General features: G+C 45.7%; 1 protein-coding gene across 1 annotated transcript in view; it reads right to left on the bottom strand.

Annotated features, from left to right (window-relative positions):
* Positions 1–922: 922 nt before the first annotated feature.
* Positions 923–23,622, bottom strand: part of antxr2a (ANTXR cell adhesion molecule 2a) — a 56,187-nt gene continuing 33,487 nt past the window's right edge. Inside the window, exon 17 of the mRNA XM_028414693.1 lies at positions 923–3,252. Within this exon, the coding sequence (XP_028270494.1) occupies positions 3,214–3,252 (39 nt within the window). The 3' untranslated portion in view covers positions 923–3,213. The remainder of the gene's footprint in view (positions 3,253–23,622) is intronic.

Below are 23,622 nucleotides of genomic sequence, written 5' to 3' on the forward strand. Positions count from 1 at the left end.
CTTAAAACATTGATGATAATAACTGTAAAAAATAAAGCTGACTACTTTGTGGATTTCGCCTATTGCGGGTTATTTTTGGAACGTAACCCCCGCGATAAACGAGGGACCGCTGTACATCTCTCTGCTAAATATTTAATCTACTTACATTATTTACTTTAATGACTAATCTGCTTATCTTTTAAGTTTTGTTCAGGTTTTTTTGGGCATAAACATAATAGCAAAAACAATGTACCTCCTGTGGTCAGTTTTGTTTGTTTATGTTCACTGATATAACATTTGTTATTAACCAACAGTTTGTGTATTATCAAAAATCTGAACTACACAAAATCACTTTTTGACCCTTTGAGCTCCAGAATTGACCTCAAAACCTGATTTTGCTTCACAAGTGAAGAGTTTAGAATAAGAAGAACACATTCTTATTGACGTCTAACATAGTGCGGAGTGTGTGGACACACAGTGACCCACACACACACACACACACACACACCTCAGCTGGCATCTTGTCACAGCATGCAAATGTGGATAAAGCAGAAGGTGTACGAGTGCATATTTTTACTAAATGCAAGACCTCATTTTTGGGGCGTCGAAGACCTCGAAGGGATTTTCTGTGTGTGTGTGTGTGTGTGTGTGTGATGCCTCCGGTGACTGACTTCACAGGGGGAGAGGCTGCATACTGTCCACTCCTCTGTCCACACACACTCTGTATAATCACGTTCCCTGTCGGGCCCTATAAATCTGTAAGGGCCCAATTAAACTTCGCCTTTAGCATGTCCACCCCTACCAGCACACACACATGTTAAAATAAGACCCAGAAAAAAGACACACACACACACACTGCTCGCTTTTTGTTGAATATATATTTAACACAATGGAATGCAATAAGAGAATAAAAAAAAAACAGTGTAAAACCCAGAAAACAGCCACAGAAGATGTTTTTTTGTTTTTTTTGTGTGATCGGATACAATCATAAAAAAATGAAATGATCAAATTAATGCACACTCAATGAGCTGATAGCAGAAGTGCATGCAAATCAAATTAAAGCTACAATCTGCAAAAAAATGCTGCATATCAAAAACTTTTTATAAACTGATGTAAAATTCAGCTACAATAAAAAATACTGTCGAAATGTCAACAACACAAAAAACTTAAAAAGTGCAGAAATACAAAAATATGTTTTTTTTTTTAAAAAAGATCTTTTACAAAAACAATCATTTTGTGTTTAAATGTCCAACAACAGGCGCTAACAGTGAATGCTATAATGTGGAATAATGTATGCTAACGACTGAGCAGCAGCACGAGCTGCGCTGTGTAAATGTCTCATTAGTTTGGCTTAACAATGCTCCCACGCTCGTGGTCGGAACATGATGAAGAAGACGAAATCTAAAAATGTCCTCGTCCAGAAAAAGAGTCTGATGAGCCGATTAAATGTCAGCTTGCAAAAAATTATGCAAGAGGCTAAAAGTGTTTAAGTGGAACATAAATACCGGCGCCGCCCGAGGATCGGATTTGGAATTATTTACGTCCCTCCAATCGGGACGAAGAGGAAACAAAGGAATAATAATTAGAGCGGCGTGTAGCTCGCCGCCCGCCGAACGCGAGGCGCTCATCCATTCCCCCCTCAAACTTGATGGTTGTTGAACTTATTTTTAGTGTCATTTGATAAGCTTCCCTGCTTGCACAGAGACATCCCACTGACCCAGCCACTGGTCATTGTCTATACCGCTTCCCGTCAAAGCCGGCACGCTTTGTCAGGTTTCGACTCGAATATCCATTTTGCATCTGAAGTACGGTATCCGAAGTGACTGGATCATTCGAGCCTTTTTCTTCAGCTGCTGCCCCCTTTCCTCCCCCACAGTGTTTCCGCTCACACTAACATCATTTGGGATTGGCGTCATGACAGCGCGCTTGAGAAATCCACAATATATAGAAGTGTATATTCCCTGATTTTTGGGCAGAGGGAGTCAGGGTGGAGAGAGGGAGAGGGGGGGGAGAGACATAATTTCTGGAAATGAACAATACTTATCCGTCCATCGCATCCGCTGCTTTGGGTTTGCGTTTTGGACACGGCGCACCGTCACCACGGCGCCGTGTCCTCCTTTTTTTCCTGAGTGTAAGGCAGTAATAGGTCATTCAATGTCAAAAGGCATAAAAAAGAGACAGGCAAGTCTTCACAGGCTGCTGCTTGCTGTTGCCTTTAATTATTTTAATTAAACTTTGATATTCTGGTGCCGAGGGAACCGGCGAGTTGTGACGCGGGGCCCGGGAACCCTCGGAGGATTGAGATCGGAGCGTCCAAGGAGGACGGAGGCAGCTGTATCTGTTTCTTAAAAGTCCTAACTGATGGGCTTGTTTATGGGCTGTGATGTGCTACGCCTTACTGAGCAGAGAGCAGACCGCGCTGAAAACAGGGGCAAAAAACACCAAGCGCCATGTCAAGGTCTTGAAGGCATCAATCCCTCAAACCTAGCTGGAGATCCTCCTGGTCAGGAGGCTGTCCTGCGGTCGAATAACGCTCTATTAATTTCCTTGTCCCGAGTGCATAATGAAAGGAAGGTGTCTTCAAAAAAAACAAACTAAAGGGCAAAGTCTTGGTGCCTTCCAATACCTTGGGGCGTCCTGTCTACAATTTGTCATGCGTGTGCACTTCTCAGTGTTAAAATGACAGGATCAGCCAGGGCGGCCGCCGGGCACGCAGCTCTGCTGAAGTAGGAGAGGAGTCGTGATGAGACATTGCCAAAAGGCGACGGACTTCTGCACTCGTGAGGCCCGCTGGGATTATTCCGACTTCCACGCCAACGGCAAACAGCCTCTTCCTCCATGTTTTTTTTTTTTTTTTTTAGATAGCTTCCGTCTGTGTCCATGAAATGAGGTTTTTCACAGAAGGCACAATATGGTCAGAATATGTTAAGCCTTTGGTGCGCATGAAAAGCTAACCGAGTCTGAGCGCTGAGCTCCGCGGCGCCAGTGCTGCTGTTCTGACGACTTCTAATCAAAAACAAAAAAACATTTGGTATAAATCAAAGGTGGAAAATAACTTAATGAATATGAATATAAACATGTGACCGTGTGCGCTTCAGAGGCCTGAAGAAGAAGCAGAAGAGGAAACTGTGCAGAGTGGACAGATAGTGGTTTCAGCTGCAGGCTGCACGTCCTAAAAAACCTGAAATTCTTCTCTGGTCCGCGGCGGCCGCTTCACGCAGCAGCTCGGCTCCTCTACTGGTGCTGCACACGGCTGAAGTTCACGCACCGGCCCTGAAACACACACACACACACACACACACACGGTTAAAAGTTTTGTAAATAAAGTTCCTCTTCATATTTTTTTCTTCCAAAATCTAATTTTTTTAAATATTATTATTTCTAAACAAATTAATTCTCTGTAAATTCATTCACATTTTAATTAACTTAAAAATGTACGATTTTTTAAATTAAATTACAAATATTTGAATTTAATAAAATAAAATTTTAAATAAAAAAAATCTAAGAATATTTTTTAAAAATACAGACCAAGAAAATAAAGTGAACTGAAGATAATATTCCTTAAATGCAGAAAAAATACAAAGGAAAACAATAATAACATTAAAAAGACAAATGTTAGTTTAATACATTTTGGACAAACACTGAAATATTTCCAGATTTAAAAAAAAAAAAAAAAAAAAAAAAAAAAATCAACCTGCAGCAGCTTCTGTTCCTTAAACCCTACAAATATATCAGACATCACACTTTATTCTTCACTGTCAATGGCCGAACATAACGGTGTGTGTGTGTGTGTGTGTGTGTGTGTGTGTGTGTGTGTGTGAGCCTCTCCTTGCAGCAGTCTGCTCACTAACAGTAGGCTGACTGGCACCAAGAGGGAGCTCTCGCACAGCGAATCCCAGCAGCCAGCCGGCCTCCACACTCACACACACACTCAGCCTGAATCTCCTCATCTGTGTGTGTGTGTGTGTGTGTGTGTGTGTGGACTCTGCTCTCACTCCAGCATCATTATAATACATTATTTATTAATGCTTGTTGCAGAGTGTGTCTGCTTCCTGTTTTAGGAGCAGCCTGCACAGGAACAGAGGGGAGAGTTTGTAAAGGACGAGTTCACCCAAAATTACCAGACAACCCTTTATATTATCTGATCATTACTGTCCACACAGCTGGGACGTACCAATGTGTATGAACTAAGCCTTTAATTTGCCATGGAAATTAACAAACACACACACGAAAGCCGGAGGACAGAGTCCCTGAGCGCACTGGACCTGAGGCCTGTGTGCAGCCGGGTGAGAGGAAACATCTCCACCTACAGAGGGACGTCTGAATAAGTTGGCCCCTTAACTGTGTCCTCATCAGCAGCAAAAAGATGCAGGCTGAAGTAATGAGAGCAGACCCCAACATGGCAACGCTCGAGGTGGAGCGAAGTCTGACTGAAGGTGTCTTTAGCTGCTCACCGCTGCACACGGCGGACAGAAACAGGAAGTGACGGGACGCCGTGCGTGAAAAGTTAAATTCAGTCAAATAAATGCAGCGTTTGATTTAAAAGGCCCGGATGTGTTTGCAGACTTTGTGGTGACATGTGCACATCTTTGAGCTGCACATCTGATTCTGTGCAAACAAAAGCAGGCCTCACACCGTCCAGGTGGGGGCGTCCCGCTGAGAGATCATGGACAGAGACTGACCGGGCAGCTGCCTGCTGAACGCGCGGCTCAGGCCCTCTTACAGTATCTGCTCTACAGTCTGGCTCGGGAGCAGAAGTGTGCACGGACCCACTGTGACAAGGGCTTTAGACAAGCTGGAGAATCTTCCATTCCTCATTATTTGGCAGGGCTGGTGGGTGTTTGGTGGAGGGGTGGGGGCTTCGCTCCATCTCTGCATGGTAAGCCCCTCGACGTGTACCCTCTGCAACTAATCTCACACAGTCAACAAATAAGGCACATCAGATGCTGTTTTGGCCGCGGCCATCAGAGCGGCTAAGTTCAGTGGATTTTAAGGGTTTTACGGCGTGGGGGGGGGCTCTGCAGTGGCAGAATGGCAGGCGAAGCAGGGGGATCTGCTGCGAGGGCGGAGCAGGTGCAGCACAATACGGTCAAACCCATTCCAGCTCCCCTGTTCCCGGATGAACGGGGCCCGACTTGGCAGCGAGCGCCGCCTTGTAACTGGGCCATGCTGGAGAGACGGAGGCCCACCTGTGCCACCCGGAGCGGCAGAACAATAGTCTGAATATGTCAGCATGGAATGTCAGTGAAATCTCATCAGACGGACGGGAGCGTGACTGCAGATAGACGGGTGGATGAGTCAGGTGGAGAGACAGAGAGGTGAAGAGACAGGAGGGTCGGCGGGGTTGGTAAGGGGGGGGTCAGAGGGAGGCATCCACTTCCAAATGAAGCCTGTGATTAATAAGGTTCATTACAGACACTTGACTGCCTTTCTATTGAAATAAATGGACATATATTAAATCATAATATCCAATTAAATTTATTAGCACCCATTCTTAATATAACCCAGAGTCCAACATGGCGCCCAAAGACAGCAAAGCATGAAATAACTGCTCCAGGTTATTATTACTATCCCTGACCTCCATCTCTGACTTTTTCAATTAGCAGAAAAGAAAACGAAGTCACGTCCGTTACGACTTCACATCAAACGATCGGTTATGAACACTTCAGATCAGACAGGAGAGCAGAACTCCGCTTTTTATACGCTGCCGTTTATTCTCACTTCTGAGCCTGAGACGTGGTGGTGGTGGTGGAGGAGTTAGCGGACCCTGTCAGCATGTTGACAGGAGCTGCAGAGGTCCATTTGCCCAGTCCTCAGACAACATGTTTGTCACTTGGACTGTTGGCTTGTAACTTGAGGCAGAGCTCCAGACGTGGACTGGTGCTGTGTGTGTGTGTGTGTGTGTGTGTTCACACCCTGAGCAGCTTCAGACTCCCCAGAGCTACAAACCACTGAAGATATCAGCTGTGCGACTCACACCGAAATCTGTGACACATTCCACAGACGTTAACATTAAAACACAACAGAGGCTCCAACCGAGCGGCTCTGTCTCATAGGCCCCGTTCACACTGGGGAAAAAAATGTGGCTTAAGCAGGATTCGGCCGCATCCAGATCAATCCAGATGTGTTTTTTTTCGAGTGTGAACACCTCGAATCCGGCTGTATCCAGTTTGATTTCAATCCGGCTAGATCCACCCACAAGAGGTGGATCTAGCCGGATTGGCTCAAATGTGGCTCAGGTGTGAACGCAAATGTGGCGAGCGAATCCGGCTAGCGACATGCTACTTCCAGTTAGCGACATGCTACTTCCGGTAAGTGACATGCTACTTCCGGTTTACGGGGCTCGACACGGGACAAAAAACCCGCCTGACGCATGAGCACACGCGGTCCTACCGCGGCGTGAACAAACTCTGTATATTACGAGGCGCCACCTAGTGGTTTGGAGGTCAGCAAACATGCTGGATGAAGCCGGATTGAGTGTGGACACAAGTGTGTGCTAGCCAGATTTGAAAATAGGTCTGAACGCATCCAGCTTAAAGGCTGTCTGGGCTCAATCCTACTCTAGCTGGAATGACTTTCTCCAGTGTGAACGGGGCCATAAAAACCAACCAGTGACAGGAAGTCAGAGGACGGTGACAGAACATGAAGAGCCACAGCCTCCCCTCTGACCGTCTGAAGCACCGTTGTGCGCTTTGCATACACACAACAGCTATAATTAAACCGCCTCATGTGTGCAGACCTACACTGACGGAGGTGCTGAAGGTGTTTAGGTCGGCTTTTCCATTTCCTGCCTTCAGAACTGGAGCAGGGAAAGGATGACTCGTGTCAACAGACTCGAGGCTGGAGCTCACACAGCTTCCATGATGTTTGTTCAGCGCCCGCCATCATCCAGGTGCACAACAAGACCGTCTGTCTGCGGCACCACCACCGGACACCTCCTGCACCCAGCGACCCCGGGCAGAGGGCTGAACTGCTGGCTCACCTGTGGATCAACATGTCAGCTGTCACACTGCAGACTGACGCTGTGAAAGGTAAAAAAATAAAGAGTGCAGCTCGTGTCTGTGGGCTCAGAACAGCCTGAGATCTCCAGCGCCGTGTTTCTGGGAGACAAATAGCAGGAAATAAACACAGCTGATGGAGAATTACAGCTCCTTTCCAAATGTTTGTACTGGCTCTGTGTATTAATTAATTGATTGTAAAGTTTGTCACATTTACAATATCAAAGACAAAAAAAAAAGACGCATGAAGGAAGGAAGAATCCGTTTAGGTTACAGAACCAAGCTCCCATCTGGACTGTAGTGTGAAAACACTTGCAAGCATGAGAGTTGTAATCCAGTTGCAAGATGCTTATTTTGCAGTGATAAGCTGACGGCTTTGAAAGATTTTATTACCAGAACAGAGACTTTTTTCTCCCCACATTAGAGCTTTGCAGCCTATACAGTAGCTTAGTTAATCTACGGCTTACTTAATCCACCAGCAACAGGACGACTGCAGCGCTCCTCAGCCGCCACTCCAACACTTGTTCTGACAGAAATCTTAATGAGCCGAGCTAAGAGTCCTCACACACAGCCGTCCACGTGCAGCGCTCCACCTGAGCTCTCAGTCTGAATGCTGCTGAACACACCGCCTTGTATTTTAAACATGACTCTGACACACATGTGTTCTTAGTGGCACTTTCACATTATCTCTGCCAAGTTTCATTTCATTCTAATTAAGGGAAACAAAATTACAGAGGGATTAGTCGCACAGGGCGGCCATCTTGGGACATTTTTAAAGGTCTTGGAATTTGAATCTTTTGATGAACCAAACTATATATTTGACTTTTAGGTGTTCATCACTTCAATTTACATCACCTTTTCTTGTATACATACATTATTGCACATCTATAGGTTATAACAGATGTATAAAGCAGATATTCCACGGCCAGATATTGCAGCTAATACCTCGACAAATAGGCAGGCTCATAACTTCGCAATGCACTGCGTGTATGAAGGTGAATGATACATAAGAATGTATGTGCTGAGTGCAAGGGAGCGTCAGGTATTAATGCATGAAGATAAAATAATAAGCGAGGGGTAGATATTCAAGTTTTGGGATTTAAATGTTTTGTTTTGTCTGTGTGCGTCTCTTCCCATGATTTTCTGTCCTTCTCTCACTTCACTTACTGTCAGAAGATCCGAAAGGAATCATGACTAAACACTGCTTACATTAATGTAGCTCTTAGCGTAAGTTCAATCAGGAAGACTCTGTTTCCCATCATTCACCATTTATCCCTATCCGCTTCCTAATCTTTCTCCCTCTATCCCTCACTCCTCTGCTCCCCCTCTCTTCCGCTCTCTTAGTCAGGTGCTTAATAGAAAGCACCTCCCTCACCAATCAGCTGTCGCTTTCCATCCCTCTCCTGACCAATCACAGCTTAGCACGAAATTTAAAAGTCTTCGTCTCTTCTCCAGCTGTCTTCTGATCGAACCCGGCAACCCTCCTCCACCCCAAGCACCACCAGACCCACACCAGTAAGGCCCCCTATCTCCTGCCCTCCAGCTCTCCACCACCACCAGGTCTAGACCCCGGGGGGATCTTCTGATCCAGCGGCCTCTCCTCTTGCGTTTTCCCCCCTTTCCGGATGTGGTCTTCATGATGGGGTCTAGGACGCCAATGCACATTCAAACTTTGTAATTAATAAATCTTTCTCATTCAGTTCGCTGAATCTTTCATGATTGAACTGCTCTACTACAGTAGACCACCATGGAAAACCAACACATCCTCACACACACACGCATGGATCCTGACCCCCTAAGGATACCTGCAGTCTCACACACTTTCAAAATCCAGTATAATATAATAAAGTTATATATTAAACATTAAACTGGTCCAAAAATGATATGACCCTGCACTCAGACAGCATCACTCAAACCTAGCTTTGTAAATCACAGCTGATCATCAGCACAAGAGATCTGCAGCCTGACAGAGAAAAAAGTGTGAACTTTTCCACAATTTTCCACAGTCTTCCAGTCCGGTGGCAGCAGCAGACTTCAACACGTTAACTCCACAGTGTCGTTCTCCCCTTCCTGTGGAGCCTCAGCCACCGGACATGTGTTCTGTTTTACTCAGTGTCCTCTGCCACATATTGAACAAATTAAAAGTTCAAGTTGGAGGGAGAAGCACAGCTGCACGGGGACAGAGGAGAGAGCCAGAGTGTGAGCAATCCTCCCTCCACGAGGCTGCTGGCCCTCTTCACACACACACACGCACACACACACACACACACGCGCACACACACACTGCCCACACAGCGCTGCCATCTGGCCTGCTGGGAAATCAGAGCCACCTGAGATTCGGCCAAATACATGATGCTCGCTGACAACTCGGGCATTTCGACTGATTGTAAGATGAATAAAGATTATAGAAGCACATAAGGTACCATGAGAGGGAAAAAAAACGTTACTCCTTCCACAACTGTGAAGTTTAGCAGATATCTTGGAAGGTGCTGGAAAAGCTTCCAGGATCATTTCCAGGAAGATAAAACCTTCACACACAGTTTTACACTTGTATTCTTACATACACGAAAACTTCTGCTACCAGCACAGGTACTCATGTGTTCCTGTCACAGTCACAGTCTCTGCTCCTCACAGTCATCCCAAAGGCTGCACGCAGGCCTCTGTGCAGTCAGTGAACACACGTGGGGAACGATCTATAATTGAACCGTTTTATTTAAGTTCAGCGAGCATCTGCTGAAAAAACGTCCACACATGATGACGGGCCAGGGCTCCTGTGATGCTGCACGCAGGCGCTACAAGCCAGCAGGCAGGTTCAGCTCTTCCCAAAAACAACAAAGGAAGTGATGCAGAATGGCCACAGGTGCTGACCAATCACAGGCTTTGTGTTTTAACAGCAACATGCGTGACTGTGGAAAAAAGGACTCTGTGCTAGCATGCTAACTGGCGTACTGCACAGATCCCTGCTGCACCCTGAGGAGCCTGGAAGTGCTGTGAGAGTCATGTTCTTTGACTTCTCCAGTGCTCTTAACACCATTCAACCATCACTGTTCAGGGGAAAGCTGGAAGGAGCGGGAGCTAACAGCCAGCTGCCTGCATGGACCATTGACTACCTCACCAACAGACCTCAGTATGTGAGGCTCCAAGACTGTGTGTCTCTCCCCTCTCCACTCTCCACACATCAGATTTCCACTATGACTCAAACAGCTTCCACATCCGAAGGTTTTCCGTGTAACTGAAGGGAATGATCTGGAATACAGGAAGGTGGTCGAGGACGTCGTTGACTGCTGTGAACTCAGTCACCTTCACATCTTTGCCACCAAGACGAAGGAGATGGGGAGTGACTTCAGACTCCACCAGCGAACATCCAGGGCCTTGATATCGAGAGGATCAATAAAGTCTTATCGTACCTTATCTTATCTCTCTAAACACCTTGATGGCGCTCCGTGCTGCTGTTCCCAGACAGAGTGAGCACTGTTGTCTGTTAGGACTCACTCAGAAACAGCTGTTATCAAAATTTCTGCTACAAAAAGTCCAGCCTCTGATATCATGTTTACACACGGGGCCCTTTCAAACAGCAACACTTCCTCCAATGCAGAGCCCGACAGTGAATAAAGCAGAGGATGCTGGGTAACCGTCTCCGATGGCTACTTGAGTGACCCCGGGAGCAGAGAGGGAGTGAGCGACAGCTTGCAGTAAAAAGTTACGCTAGCAGGCAGCAGCATATGGTGTGCAGACTGTCGGAGCGTCGCTGGCTGCCGCTTCCTGCAGACAGGAGAACATTTCAGCAGAGGAGAGGAGCTGAAGGCACAGAAGAAGGTCACGGCAGGAGAATTTCTGCTACCGTGTGGAACCAGCCTTCATCAGTCGTCAGCGCTCTGTGGTGGGAAGTTTCAGGATAAACTGCACAAAATAATAACTGAGTGAGTTTAAGCTGACGCTTCTATTAGCACCGACAGAAGTTCCTCCTGAACATGGACTGTTAAAGGTTCCAGGCTGTGTTGTGTTGCTCTGCAGCATCTGCAGGCTGAACTGTGGTCACCTCCTGCATGTGAAGGACATTCTGTTTCCCCCGTTTTTATGATGCTGCAGGGGTTAAATGTGATGGACTCCTGGTGTTGATCTGCAGACCACGTCTTCTTCGAAACCTCCAGAGTTTTATCAGGTGATGATGATGATGATGATGATGCTGCAGGTGTGCAGTGCACAACAACGTGTCTAAGCTCAGCCTCTGACTGGGCATCATGTGTCGGTGGTTGCAGGGATAAGTGTGTTTTTTTTCCCCTGAAGCTGCAGTTCTGTACTGTAGGTGCAGCTGTTTCCTGCCGGGGCCTCCTGCTTGCCTCCACCCCCTCCTCTTCCTCCTCTTCCTCCTCTTCCTCCTCCTCCTCCTCCTCCTCCTCCACCCTCTCTGGTTTTGTCAGACTAAGTGCACATCATTGGCAGCTAAAAGCTCTGGGCACCGTCCCTCTGGTTGTTCCAGAGAAATGCCAATCGTTTTGGCGTCAGCGGGGCCCTCACAGACGGCGCATGAAGGCACAGATGGCACTAATGGACGAGCAGAATCCAACCGAGGGACCGGGACAGAGCCACACCGGAGCGCCGTCCAAATAACTGTAGTGTGAATGTACTGTATGGCCAACGCGCCGCTCTGCTCTGGCGGGGCCAGTGCCACGGCAATGCGGCATAAAGAATTTAAAATGATAAAATAATCATAAGAGAGAGAGAGAGAGAGACCGTGGGAGGATCGGCGTGGAGCGGTGCCAGGAGGATCAGACAGAGGAGAGATTGTTCTTGGTTTGATACGTGCTGAAGTGATTTAGACAGGCCTCGTCCAAGTCAACCCACTCCAGTCAGACAACTGGGTCTGCAGCTAATGGACAGACTGAAACACTCTGTCTGTCAAGGCAGCGCCAGTTTACAGACCTGCTACAATGGTACTTTTGTACGGCGTGCGAGCCAGCTGATAGGCCGCTTTTTACGACCTGCGAGGCGACAGACTCGTTCACTCCGTTTCCACGTGATGCCCACATGCTGCAGATTTGAACATTTGTTGTGTAATGCATTCACAAAAACACTCTGTGTCTCTTTTTTAGCTAGTAGTGCTAAACAGATGCTTGTAGGAAGAACTAGTCACAGCTTTCGGTGGTGCTAAAGAGGCCACTGAAGACCCGTTTGGAGCTGCGTGTTCTTCTGGTAAAAAGTTTAAATACTTCCAAACGGTCATGGTACTTTATGTTTCAGCCTTCTGTGTGGTTTCTAAAAATGCAAGCAGCATTCAAACCTGCAGATAGGTGGGCAGATTGGAACATGGAAATGATCGTGTGGCATTTAAAAACTGCCAAAACAGCACTATACACAGAAAAGTTTCTCCTCAGGTGTGAGTTGGAAACAAAATATACACAACCTGCAACATTTAAAAAAATAAAAAATAAAAAATTGGAAGACGGTGACTTCATATCAGAGTGTGCATGCAGCAGCAGCAGCTCCCAAAGCAAACACACACAAAAAAGGAGGCAGTGGACACACACACAGCTGCTCAGTGTCCCAAAAGCTTTAGATCTGCAGAACCACAGCATGTGCAACACTTCTGAGTGAGGACTCCAAACCAACGCAGACCAAAAACACCATTTGTTAATTTCTTCTTCGGTGGTGCCACAGTGCATCAGCATCCACAGAGAGCCAGTGGGCTCATCTGTACTTCTACATTACGTGTCATGGCCGTTAAATGTGCTCCCAGAGAGGCCGGCAGAGACGCCACAAACACTCAGAAGTGCAGCAGAAACATAAGCTCACATCAGGTCTGCAGGCCGCGGCCCCATCAGCAGGCAGCCTTCCCTGCTTAAATACAGTCTGAGGAATATTTGCATGTTAATGCTGCGGCCTGGGTTTTTTTATGCTGAAAGCGATGAAGCTCGCTGCTGTTTCAACGTCAGGGAACGAAGATGCTCATGACTAAAACATGGATCATTAAAGAATGCAAAAATACAAAATACAACCTGAGATAATATGTGCTTGATGTTTAAAACAAAGTGTACAACAACCTGCACGACTCAGCTGCAGTCACACATTCCTCCCCCTCCATCAGCGGACTTTTGTCTGTAGTGTGAAAATCATTTACTTAATTACTATAGATTATTCTGTGAAACAAAAATATCAGAATCAGAGAATTAGAGCGAGAGAAAAACTCAGCAGATCTCAGTGACGTGACAGATTTTAATTTCTAACTTTTTGTTGCCACAGAACAAAATATTCCAACAAATTTCGTACATTTCTTTGAACTCTTCCCAGAAAAATGTGCGATTTAATATGACGTTTAACATGAGCTCCTTCTGTCTGCACTACTGCTGTAGGTTTAAGTGTTAAAAAAAACCACACACAACAGTAACTATGCTAAATATAATTCTTGATCATCATAATTTAAAAACACAGTCAGTTCAAACCTTTCTGTAAACAAAGGTCTGAAGATGACTCGTCAGCAGAAACAGATGCTGACTCTGCTCTGGAGTATATTTGCATTTATGGACTGGAACTCTCTGATTGGCCCCTGTTTTTTGGAACCTGTCCCCTCAGAGTGTGTGTGTGTGTGTGTGTGTGTGTGTGTGTGTTCTCTGCATGGTTCCCCCTCTTCCCCCTCCACCAGCGGCATGCTGGACGGGGTCACATGCGATCTGCTCTGAGCGGAGACGCAGGCCATGCGACAGGGAGGGCCAGTAATTGGGAGTGAGCTGTCAAGACAAGGCGGTGTGTGTGTGTGTGTGTGTGTGTGTGTGTGTGTGTGTGTTGTGCACGTGCCAGGGCGGCTCCCCTCCTACAGGGTGCCACATACTAAAGTCCCTGATGAGACTAATGCAGGCAGAAATGGTTTTGGCTTGGTGCCCGTTTGAGAGGTGAAAAAGATGGCCGCCCGGGGTCAAGCAGCGACGAAGGAAAAAAAAAAACTATTTTGTTTAAAATTGATATTTTAAGTCTTTAATCGTTCATCTGGATTTAATTTGCAATGAATATTCATATTCGTAGCAATAATCTTTAAAAAAAAGCAGCGCCTCATATTTGTATCGTTGCTGAATCATTGATCCTTCAGACGTAATTAGCGGCAGAGAGATCACAGCCTCGTTTGTCTTTTAAGAGTTAATCAACAAATTAAAGATGCAGATTTGCAGCTAATGATGAGCCGACGTGAGCTGCCAGATACACGCAGCCACACTGAGCTACAGTTGACATGATTCACTACAATTACAACAAAGGTAAAAGGAAAAGAACCATGAACGGGAACTGGTGTAATCACAGACACAGAGGAGCTGATTGTGATCACGTATTATTAGTTTCTTTCATTTCTTCGTCTTTGACGGTGCATGAACATCTGTAGCTGCGTTATTAGAAAGTTACACACTCATTTTAATCAGTGTGTGTATTTATGGATCATCATTTTCTCGTCTAGTATTCACAGCTAAACTGTTTCGGTTTTTCTTCTGAAGCCAGACGACACCGTTTAAAGACAAAAACACGTTTTCATCTCTGCCTAAATTCTGTCCCGCTCTCACCTCTGTGTTCTGCTTATGTGGCAGAGCTGCACGGTGATTTACACTAAAGGTTCTGGGTGCGTAATTCACAACAAAAATCTGTCTTCACGTTCAAAGTGAAATCTGATTTTACAGCAAAAAACTCCAGCTTTAAATCTCAGCTGGAGAAAAAGTTGTTATTTACGAGGCTGTAAACTAACAGGGTGGAAGCACTGAGCGAGCGGCGGCGACAGCGGCGGCGGTGGCCTGCTGCAGCGGGTGGAATGGCTCGGCGATAAAGCATCTTGTTAGCTCTACTGAGGAAAATATGCTTATCAAGCCGCATGTTAATACAGGCAGTAAATAATGTGATCATCGGCCAGTGATGCTGGAAATATAACAGCGTGAAGGAGCCCGGAGCCACGCTGACTGCAGGGAGGTGTTGGGGAGGTTTTTTCTCAACAACTGTGAGAACTGGGTTAATGTGACCTGAGCACAGAAGACAACCGAAGAGCAACAACAACACACACACACACAAAGAAGTTATGAAAATCAAAGGCGAATAAAAATGTGAACTATGTTTTAAATACTGAGGTTTAGTAATTTGCAGATATTTTAACAGTGAAGCTACAAACAGCGTCTTTACAGCGCGCTGCCTCTAACAACCGGCCGTCCTCTCCGCCTCGTGGTCAGAGGTGCTGCTGTCGACCTGAGAGACGGTGTCACAGAGAGGTTAACCAACACATCCTCCAGCTGCTCTTCGGCAGATGATTCGGATCCAGACCTCCTAGTTTTAGGCGTCTGAGTGGGGGGGATCCACAGACCAAAACAAACCAAGAAGGAACTAACAACATGTTTTCTGTTGCCCTGCCCTGATTTCGAACGATCGGCTTCAAAGAATCACAGACTGAACGCGGGTCTGTGGCTCTCAGCATGAAGGCCTTTCATCCACACTGAAGCTGAACGTTCATTCACTGGTCCATGTTTTTTTGGGCTCCTCTGTTTCCACCGCAGTGTTGTGCAAAGTCAGGAGAGCGTTTAAAAAAATCCACAGCATGCCCCATTCTGAGCTGTTGGAATGTGATACATCCAGATGAACGGTCTGCTCTTTAAACGGGCTCTCAGGTCTGTCCCCATTCAACACGTTTGGCCAAGATCATGAAGAAAAGGAACTTGAGTCAACTCTGGTTGACCTGGGAGTCGGTTCAACAATGGGGGGGTGGGGGGTTGCTGTTGATGTGCAGTGCGATGAATCGTCGCACAGCACGCTCAAACCTTCCCTGAGGCCCCGCGGTGAAATTAGCAAGTTTGGCAGGCCGGCAGTGCTTCTCAGGCGCGAGAGGAGAGGGTGGGCGCCGCCTCTTTGTCTCAATGGAGACGGATCTTGGGCGGACTGTTTGTTTGGGGAAGGGGTGTGAACGGCACACAAGTCCATCAAATCAATTAGAGTCTTATGCAGAGACGGCCTGGCTTTGGCCTGGGCTGAAGGAGCTTGGCCCGATCCTTTGTGAGGGGTTAGATGTGAGTCAGAGTGTTGCCACAGCCAACAGTCATGACTCGTGTACTCACAACACCAGTATGAGCGGGCAGAGGAGGGGTGAAAAGCTTGCATATGGCCAGAGCCAGTGTGTCACATTTGGGCTAGAGTTCACATTGGGCTCAGATGCTCACACCAATGAAGTTGCGAAGACTGTCGAGCTGCAGCGCCGCAGTCGTGTGGAGATTTCCCAGCTTAGAAGCGGCGGGTGGATAACTGCACTGTTACTGTGCCTCAGCCCGAGCGCTGCCTTCACTTTAGGAAGCTGAATTTCTATAGAACTGGAGAGGAGGAAATGTAGGAGGCGACGTCTTCAAATCTTAGCACCTACCCTGTGAGGAGAACAAAAGCTTTGTTTCCCCCGTGTAAAGCTTCAGAAGGGTCACACGCTGATGCACCAATCACGGCGATCCTGGATGACTTCCTGTCTGTCACTCATCGAGCTGGGATCCAGTGCCAGCATCAACAAACAAACGTGATTTCTCAGGTGATGGAGCCTTTCTCACCTTGACTTAATGAGGCTGTTTTCAGTGTGCAGACTTTCTTTTTTCTCTCTTTAAGATGTGGAATTAGCAGACAAACATGATTCTGCTGAGTGTGTACGGGTAACCAGCTCTCTTTTAAAGTGTTTTCTCTTTTCTACAAACTCCCAGAGAAGATGGAAATGATGCTGCAGACACAGACCCACAAAGATCTGGCTTCTGTGGACAGGCAGACAACTGATCTGAAGCTGACGGTGTGAGCTATGGAAAATAAATGAATAAATAATAATTAATGGAGGAACATTGATTGTTAGTGCTGGTGTAATCTTGTTAAAGCGTCTCTGCTCTTTTGGTGATTTAACTGTGGGATCACTGCTGGTTAATGGAGCAGGTTTCGGGTCTCAACCACTGCTGCTGCTGCCGTGAGCACAGATCTGAGCGCGCTCTGCATTAAGGCTAATTTATTTGCATATGTTGGAGGCCGCAGACATTCACAGTGGCCTGAAGCTTCGTCTTAGTATTAGGAGTCATTATTCAGCAGTGTGGAGCGGCTCCATTCTGCACCGCACGCCATTAAAAAGGCTAACATCACTGCTGCTTTCCTGGCGGCGAGGTTGGTGGCCGTGCTTTATGTGCACACTGCTGCAAGAGGAGATTTCAGCAGGAGGACCCACATATGATGCTACACTGACTGGCCGACAGCATTTTTGTTCAAGTTTCCAAGTTTGTTGTTGTTTTTTTTTTGGGGGGGGGGGGGGGGGGTAGTCAAGCTGTACTGTTATGGCGCGGGCATGCTAATCAGCGACGCCTCGTCCTGCGGTCTTTTAATATGCGCGTCTCAACACAGAGTGTGGAGGTTCTTTCTTTTGAAGGAAACGCCAGCTGTCAGGTTTTATGCATTCAGCTCACTTTCACTTTCATGTGACTGTCGGAAGATGCTGCTCGACTCCGGCTTCAGATTTGATTTGATATCTTTTTTTACGGCGTGCAGGTCTCGTACCTTCGCTGCAGATGCTGCAGCCTTGATTGTTTGCCAGCAGACTCCATACAGTGATGAGGTCTGACACTGATGCAGCATCTGGATGGGAGAGTGTTTGGATAAAGCCCAGTTTAATCTTTATCTATTAGACAACATGTTATTTTGTTTATTTGTGTCTGTTTAATACAGGAGGACATCGCCATTCCTCAGTCAATACATTTCTCCAGACAACATGCGGGGACGTGTCCTCAAACGAGCGGCGCTGAGTGGACAGAATGACAGCAGCAGGCTGCCAATCTGAGGCCTGAGCACAACAACACTTTATCAATGACTTCACCTTCAAAGCACTCAGCAACACAAAGCTGCCACATGTAGATCATCAAACGGTGTGTTTAATGACTTTATGTTGCTACACTAGCATCCTCCGAACCTGACCTCTTAGCTGTTAATACTGCGAAAGGGTGATTTGAACACAAGTATAATAATAAGAAGAAGACTGCCTATCAAATCTATTGGTTGTGACTTTTCGATACAGGTGTCAATCATCCTAATCAACCCGCCCATTGCGAAGTTATGAGCCGAAGTATTAGCTGCAATATCTGGGCGTGGTATATCTGCTATCTGTTATAATCTATAGACGTATAATAATGAATGTATACAAGTAAGTGACATAAAAGTCAAATATATAGTTTGGTTCATCAAAACATTCAAATTCCAAGTCCTTTAAAAAATTCCAAGATGGCCGCCCTGTGCGGATGGACTAGATAGAATTGACCAAACCCTCTGTAATTATGTTTCCCTTAATTAGAATGAAATGAAACTTGGCAGAGATAATGTCCACAATCTTGGCTACAGATTGAAATAACTTGGGTGCTTCAACTACTTCATTATATTTACATGTATGTTGTTGTACATGTAAATTTTCAACCGACGAGAAAAAAAGTGTTAATTTTTGCTGTGTGCCATCTTAATTTACAAAGAGCCAGAGGCATACAAACTAATACTTACACATCTGAGCAAATCTCCCAGGTGTTCCCTTTAGTATGACACCAAAAGTATTCAAATACAATTTGTAGTTGCTGAGGTATTGCTCATTTTAGGGAATGTCATGTTCAAGCTGAGGCTTTAAAAAATAGGTTTGGGGTAAAAAGGGTTAAAATACTTTTGACTATTCAGATTTAAAAACGACAACAAACAAGAATATGATGAAAGAATTAGGGAATACGATGAAGAATCTTTACGATCTGATCACAGGAAGTGGGTAAATGATGATATTAATGATCGGGCAGCCACAGGGGAGACGGTTCATCGTATGAGCAGTGGACAGCAGGACTATCAGGCACTGTGTGCGAGTCTCAGAGCAGGGCAGCAAGTTGCGTACTTGACCTGTCTAATTGACTCAAATATTCTGCCCCTGAAATCCCAGTGGCCTCACACACACACACACACAGACACACACACACAGAGGCCCCCCGTCCCCTCCGTTGTCTCCTCGGTAGCTCTGGCTTCATTAGCAGCGGTTTGCATCATCCCCAGTGAAAACGTCACATGTCATCAGTGACTCCATTCTTTATCACTTCCTGCGGTATAGACAGTGTAACCTTCAGAAACCTGCTGCCCACAGTTTTATGTCTTAATTAGGAGCACTGTCACGGGCACCCGGCGCCCCTCGTCCCCGATGTGAAGGGACAGAAAAGGGAGTGTGAAAGACGTAGAGGAGGACAAAGTCAGACACCACGGCAGCAGACAAAGGCGCAGGAGATGTACAGTGTGGAAGGAGGGGGAAAAAAAAGGGAGAAGTTTGGTGAAGTAAAGTTCGCTGCTCATTCTACAGTGTGCACGGCCATCTTTAAAGGCCCGCAAACACAGCACTGATAAAACTTGACCTAAATATGCAGAATCCTGCAAATGGACTGAAAAGAAACCAAAAAACCACAAAAAGGCCAGAACCTGAAAAAAAAAACTGCCGATTCCGACCAGCTGACATCTGACACCAGCATCCAAATAAATACAATAGAAATCAGAAAAGAAAGACTGTTTTTGTGTAAACGGCGATCAGGAGGAGCTCAGAGAGAGAGAAAAGAAGACGGAGGATGATTTTCTGTGAGAGTGGAACTTGTGTTGGCTACTTGCACGGCGAGAAAGAGTGAAAATCCGGCTTAGCAGCGAAAACACTGGAGACGCTTGTGTCCTCAGTTTGGGGACAGCTGACGGGTTAACACTATTAAGACTGCAGAGAACACAGGACTGAATGTGCATCTGTGCTCCCCAACAGTGGGATTGAACGGCGCTTTGGAGGCATTCGCTCTGAGACACAGATACATAGACAGACGGACCACAGAGAAGCGGAGGGACGGCGCAGGAACACAGATTCTTTTTGTTGTTTTCTTCACTTGTATGGCGGCTTTATCTCTTTCTGGGAGCTCATCAACAAACCCTGCGTTAAGATGAATTAAAGATTTTTATCTGATGAATGTTCTTCATCGCAATATGTTCTGGTTTAATTTGTGCTTCATCTGTACATGATGTCAGCCGTAACACACTCTCTGAGTAAACCGTGCAATAAACAAACAACAAACAGTCCGGCGAGCTGCACCGCCGAGCGGCCGTGAAAAAAGCCATTAGAGCACTTAAGCATTAATTAGATCTGTATCATCATTACTCAGTATAATTGAAGGTGAGACAACCTATCAATTGTAAAAGATCACACTGTCATTAAGGTTAATAAGCTGTTTTATAAACTATCACCATTAACATCAGATACATCGTTTATAATGATAAATGACATATTGATAAAATATGTGATAACATGGCTGTCATCCTTCTCAAAGATGGAGACCAAGAGATGAATCTTTCATCTGCTTTTACTCTAAGACAAAAAAGACGACGACATGGTGACATCTACATCTGGAAGCCCTTCAACAGTGTGTTCAATTAGCGGCTGAGCTGTTTTGCCAACTATTGTCACATCTGCATCTTTTCTCTCAATCAATTATGAAATACTGTGATTTATTCATGGGATATTCAGGCTCCACTTGTGAGAATGAACGTATGAAGAATTCAACCCCCGGATTTGACAGGAAACAAAAAAATAAATAAATAAGTAAGAGAAGACATCTGCTTAAATTCCTGCTGTTAAAAAGACGCTTTTTAACGGTAGGCATGAAAATACCTGCACAGATTTATATAAGGAAATATCGAGCACCTTCTCACTTCTAAATATTAATTAAAGGGTCAAACATGTCCTTAAATAGCTGCTGTGCCCACACTGTACAATCAAAGAGCTCATTAGCATAATTAAGCTCCTATTTAAAAAAATGTCAGAAGCCTGGCGCTGAAGGAGTTAACGAGGTGGAGCCAGTAATTGGAAGAGAAGTGACCCCTTCACAGCGGCTGACAGGGACGCAGCTAATTCACTTAAATGGTCACTGGCAGCCAAAAGTTTAGATCCAGAGAGACACAGTTAGAGCCGAGGAAGGTGTGTGTGTGTGTGTGTGTGTGTGTGTGTGTGTGTGTGTGTGTGTCGAGCAGATTTCACTTCACATTTTAAAGATTCATCGAGATTTGATTTTACTGAAAGCATCCAAAAAGGAAAAAGTCACTTAAACACAATTAAATTATTTTGTTCCCGCCACATTAAATCTATAAATAAGCAAAAATAATAAAAAATAAACAGAAATAAAAAATATAAAGGGAACATAATTCTCCAATCACCATGATTTTTGTCAATTTTCTTTGTTAATGACGGTGAAACATGGGAAATGAGCCTGCTAGCTGGAGCTGCAGCTCTCAGCATGAGATTTATCCCTGTGAGGTGAAACGTGCCGCCATGTTGGTGACAGTACACCATCAACAGAAAAGTCTCACACCAAAATTCACCTACTCTACTGTTTCTTAGGAGCTGATTCTCTGATTTTTTTTTTTTATCATCAGATTTTTTTATTGTGATGAAAAATGTGAGAGAACGTGTGATTTAAAGGGACGGCTCCTCTTCCTCGGCGCTGACACTGTCATCTATAAGAAGTGGGTGACCTGTATGAGCTGTATCATCCACCCGGCTTCAGTGGAGCAACAGGACAAGAGAGGAAGAGGAAGAGGAAGAGGAAGAGGAAGAGGAAGAGGAAGAGGAAGAGGAAGAGGAAGAGGAGGAGGAGGAGGAGGAGGTTGTCGGGATGTGTACGGTCATGAAGACAAACCAATGAATAGAGCTGCATTAGTGACACTTCACTGCTCTATTCACAGAGGAGGAGGAGGAGGGTGAGGAGGAGGAGGGTGAGGAGGCCGCTCAGTCTGCTCTCCTAACAGATCAGATAATACAAATAAGAATTATTAGCAGATCTTATCAACGAGAACCTAAAACTTCAAACCTGTGAGGCACATGTTTACATGTTTATTCACCGAGTGCATGTGTTAGCGGATCATATTACATGCAGCTACATGCGAGGGCCCTTCACTACGTATTAGCCGCTCCTGTCAGCACGGTTACATTCATGTATACAAAATACGACGCGGCTAATTGAATATTCACTGTGAACATATTCCCTGCATAACATGAGTCCCCGCTTCCATCTTTTTAAAAATTCAAATGGATGGGAGGAGAAGAGGGGAGCATTAGAATACATTACTGCATGTATGCCTGATCACCCCCACCCCCTCCCTCCTACCTCCCCCCTTTCCTCTATATGTCTGTCAGGAGGTGAGCAGAGGAGGAGGAGGAGGTGGAGGAGGTGGAGGAGGAGGAGGAGGAGGAGGAGGAGGAGGAGGAGGTGGAGGGCAAAGTGCACGCGACAGAGCCGGCCTCGGCCAAGCTGACGTTAACAATAATGTAATTTAATTAAAGCCCAGATCCCAGCGGTCCTCGCCAAACCACGGGGGCAGTGATTTTAATAGGTGATGAAGAAAACGGCGCCACCGCCACCGCTCCAACCAGTCTGAGGGGTGCTGGGAAAAAAGGCACCGGCAGGACATCAGTTCAGATTCTATCACCAGGCAGAGGAGGGACGAGAGGGGAGGGGACGGGGGGGGGGCGGCAGTGGGTGCAGGTACCAGCCCCGGCCACCCAAACACAACAACACCGATCAGCTAATGGAGAGGAAAACAGGAAACCCCCCACCCAAAAATATAAAAAGAAGGCAGGGCTGCTGGACCAGCAACCCCCCCCATCCAAAAAAAAACAACAACAACACAACATACTTCTGTAAATCTGCCTTCAGAGTGGATTTCACTGCAGAACGAGATTTAAACTCAAAGAGAAAAACAAGAGCTATAATCCAGGAGGCAGCGAGGAGCAGATCAGACTCCCAGTCCTTCACGTGCTGATAATAATAAATGACATTAAATCTGGACGGATAATCGAATAATAACCAGCAAACAGCTTGTTTGTTTTCTTCTGGCCGTTTTCTTTCATTCTCACGCTGCTTTTAAAAAAAAGAAGCAGTTTTGTTGTTTTGTTGTTGTTACTGGAACTCCATCTCTGACGTGACAATAATAAAAACAACTTCATAAACATGCTAAACGTCGGCTGCAGAAACATGTGTGTGTGTTTAATGTATACACACACATGTAAAAGTGAGAATAACATGCTGTACATGTGTTAGCGGGCTGTCGGTCCAAGTCAAGCCGCTCTCTAACATTTTTAAACAAACGGACACAACATGTACAAATAAATAGAAAAGTTACGGAAATCTGAGCATGTTCATGTTTTATATATGTTTTTAAAAATGTACATTCTGACAGATTACTGAAAAACTCAAATGAAATTAGCCGTGTGCATCTCACTCCTCATTGTCTCATGATTTGTCCTTTATTCCTCACATTAGGGCCACTTTTCACTTTACCCCTCCAACCAGCCACCACCAACACACACACACACACTCGGGGAGGGCCCCCTCGTTAGTAATCCTGTTACCAGCCAGGTCGTGAATGTGGACGTGGATTGGGAGGGGGGATGAGGAAGGGAGGGGGATTAACATGGCGGTCATTATCAAATTTACAACCAGTCATACAGACATCTGCCCTACTTTTCCTCGGTTAATGTAAAAAAAAAAAAAAAGAACTAATCTGGTTAAGAGAGCACGGGCGCGGCTCGTAAAACGCCAGCTCCCTCTCCCTCTCTCTCTCTCTCTCGCCATAGTTAAAGCTGTCACTT

The sequence above is a fragment of the Parambassis ranga genome, chromosome 9 (genome assembly GCF_900634625.1).
Source record: "Parambassis ranga chromosome 9, fParRan2.1, whole genome shotgun sequence".
NCBI lineage: Eukaryota > Metazoa > Chordata > Actinopteri > Ambassidae > Parambassis > Parambassis ranga.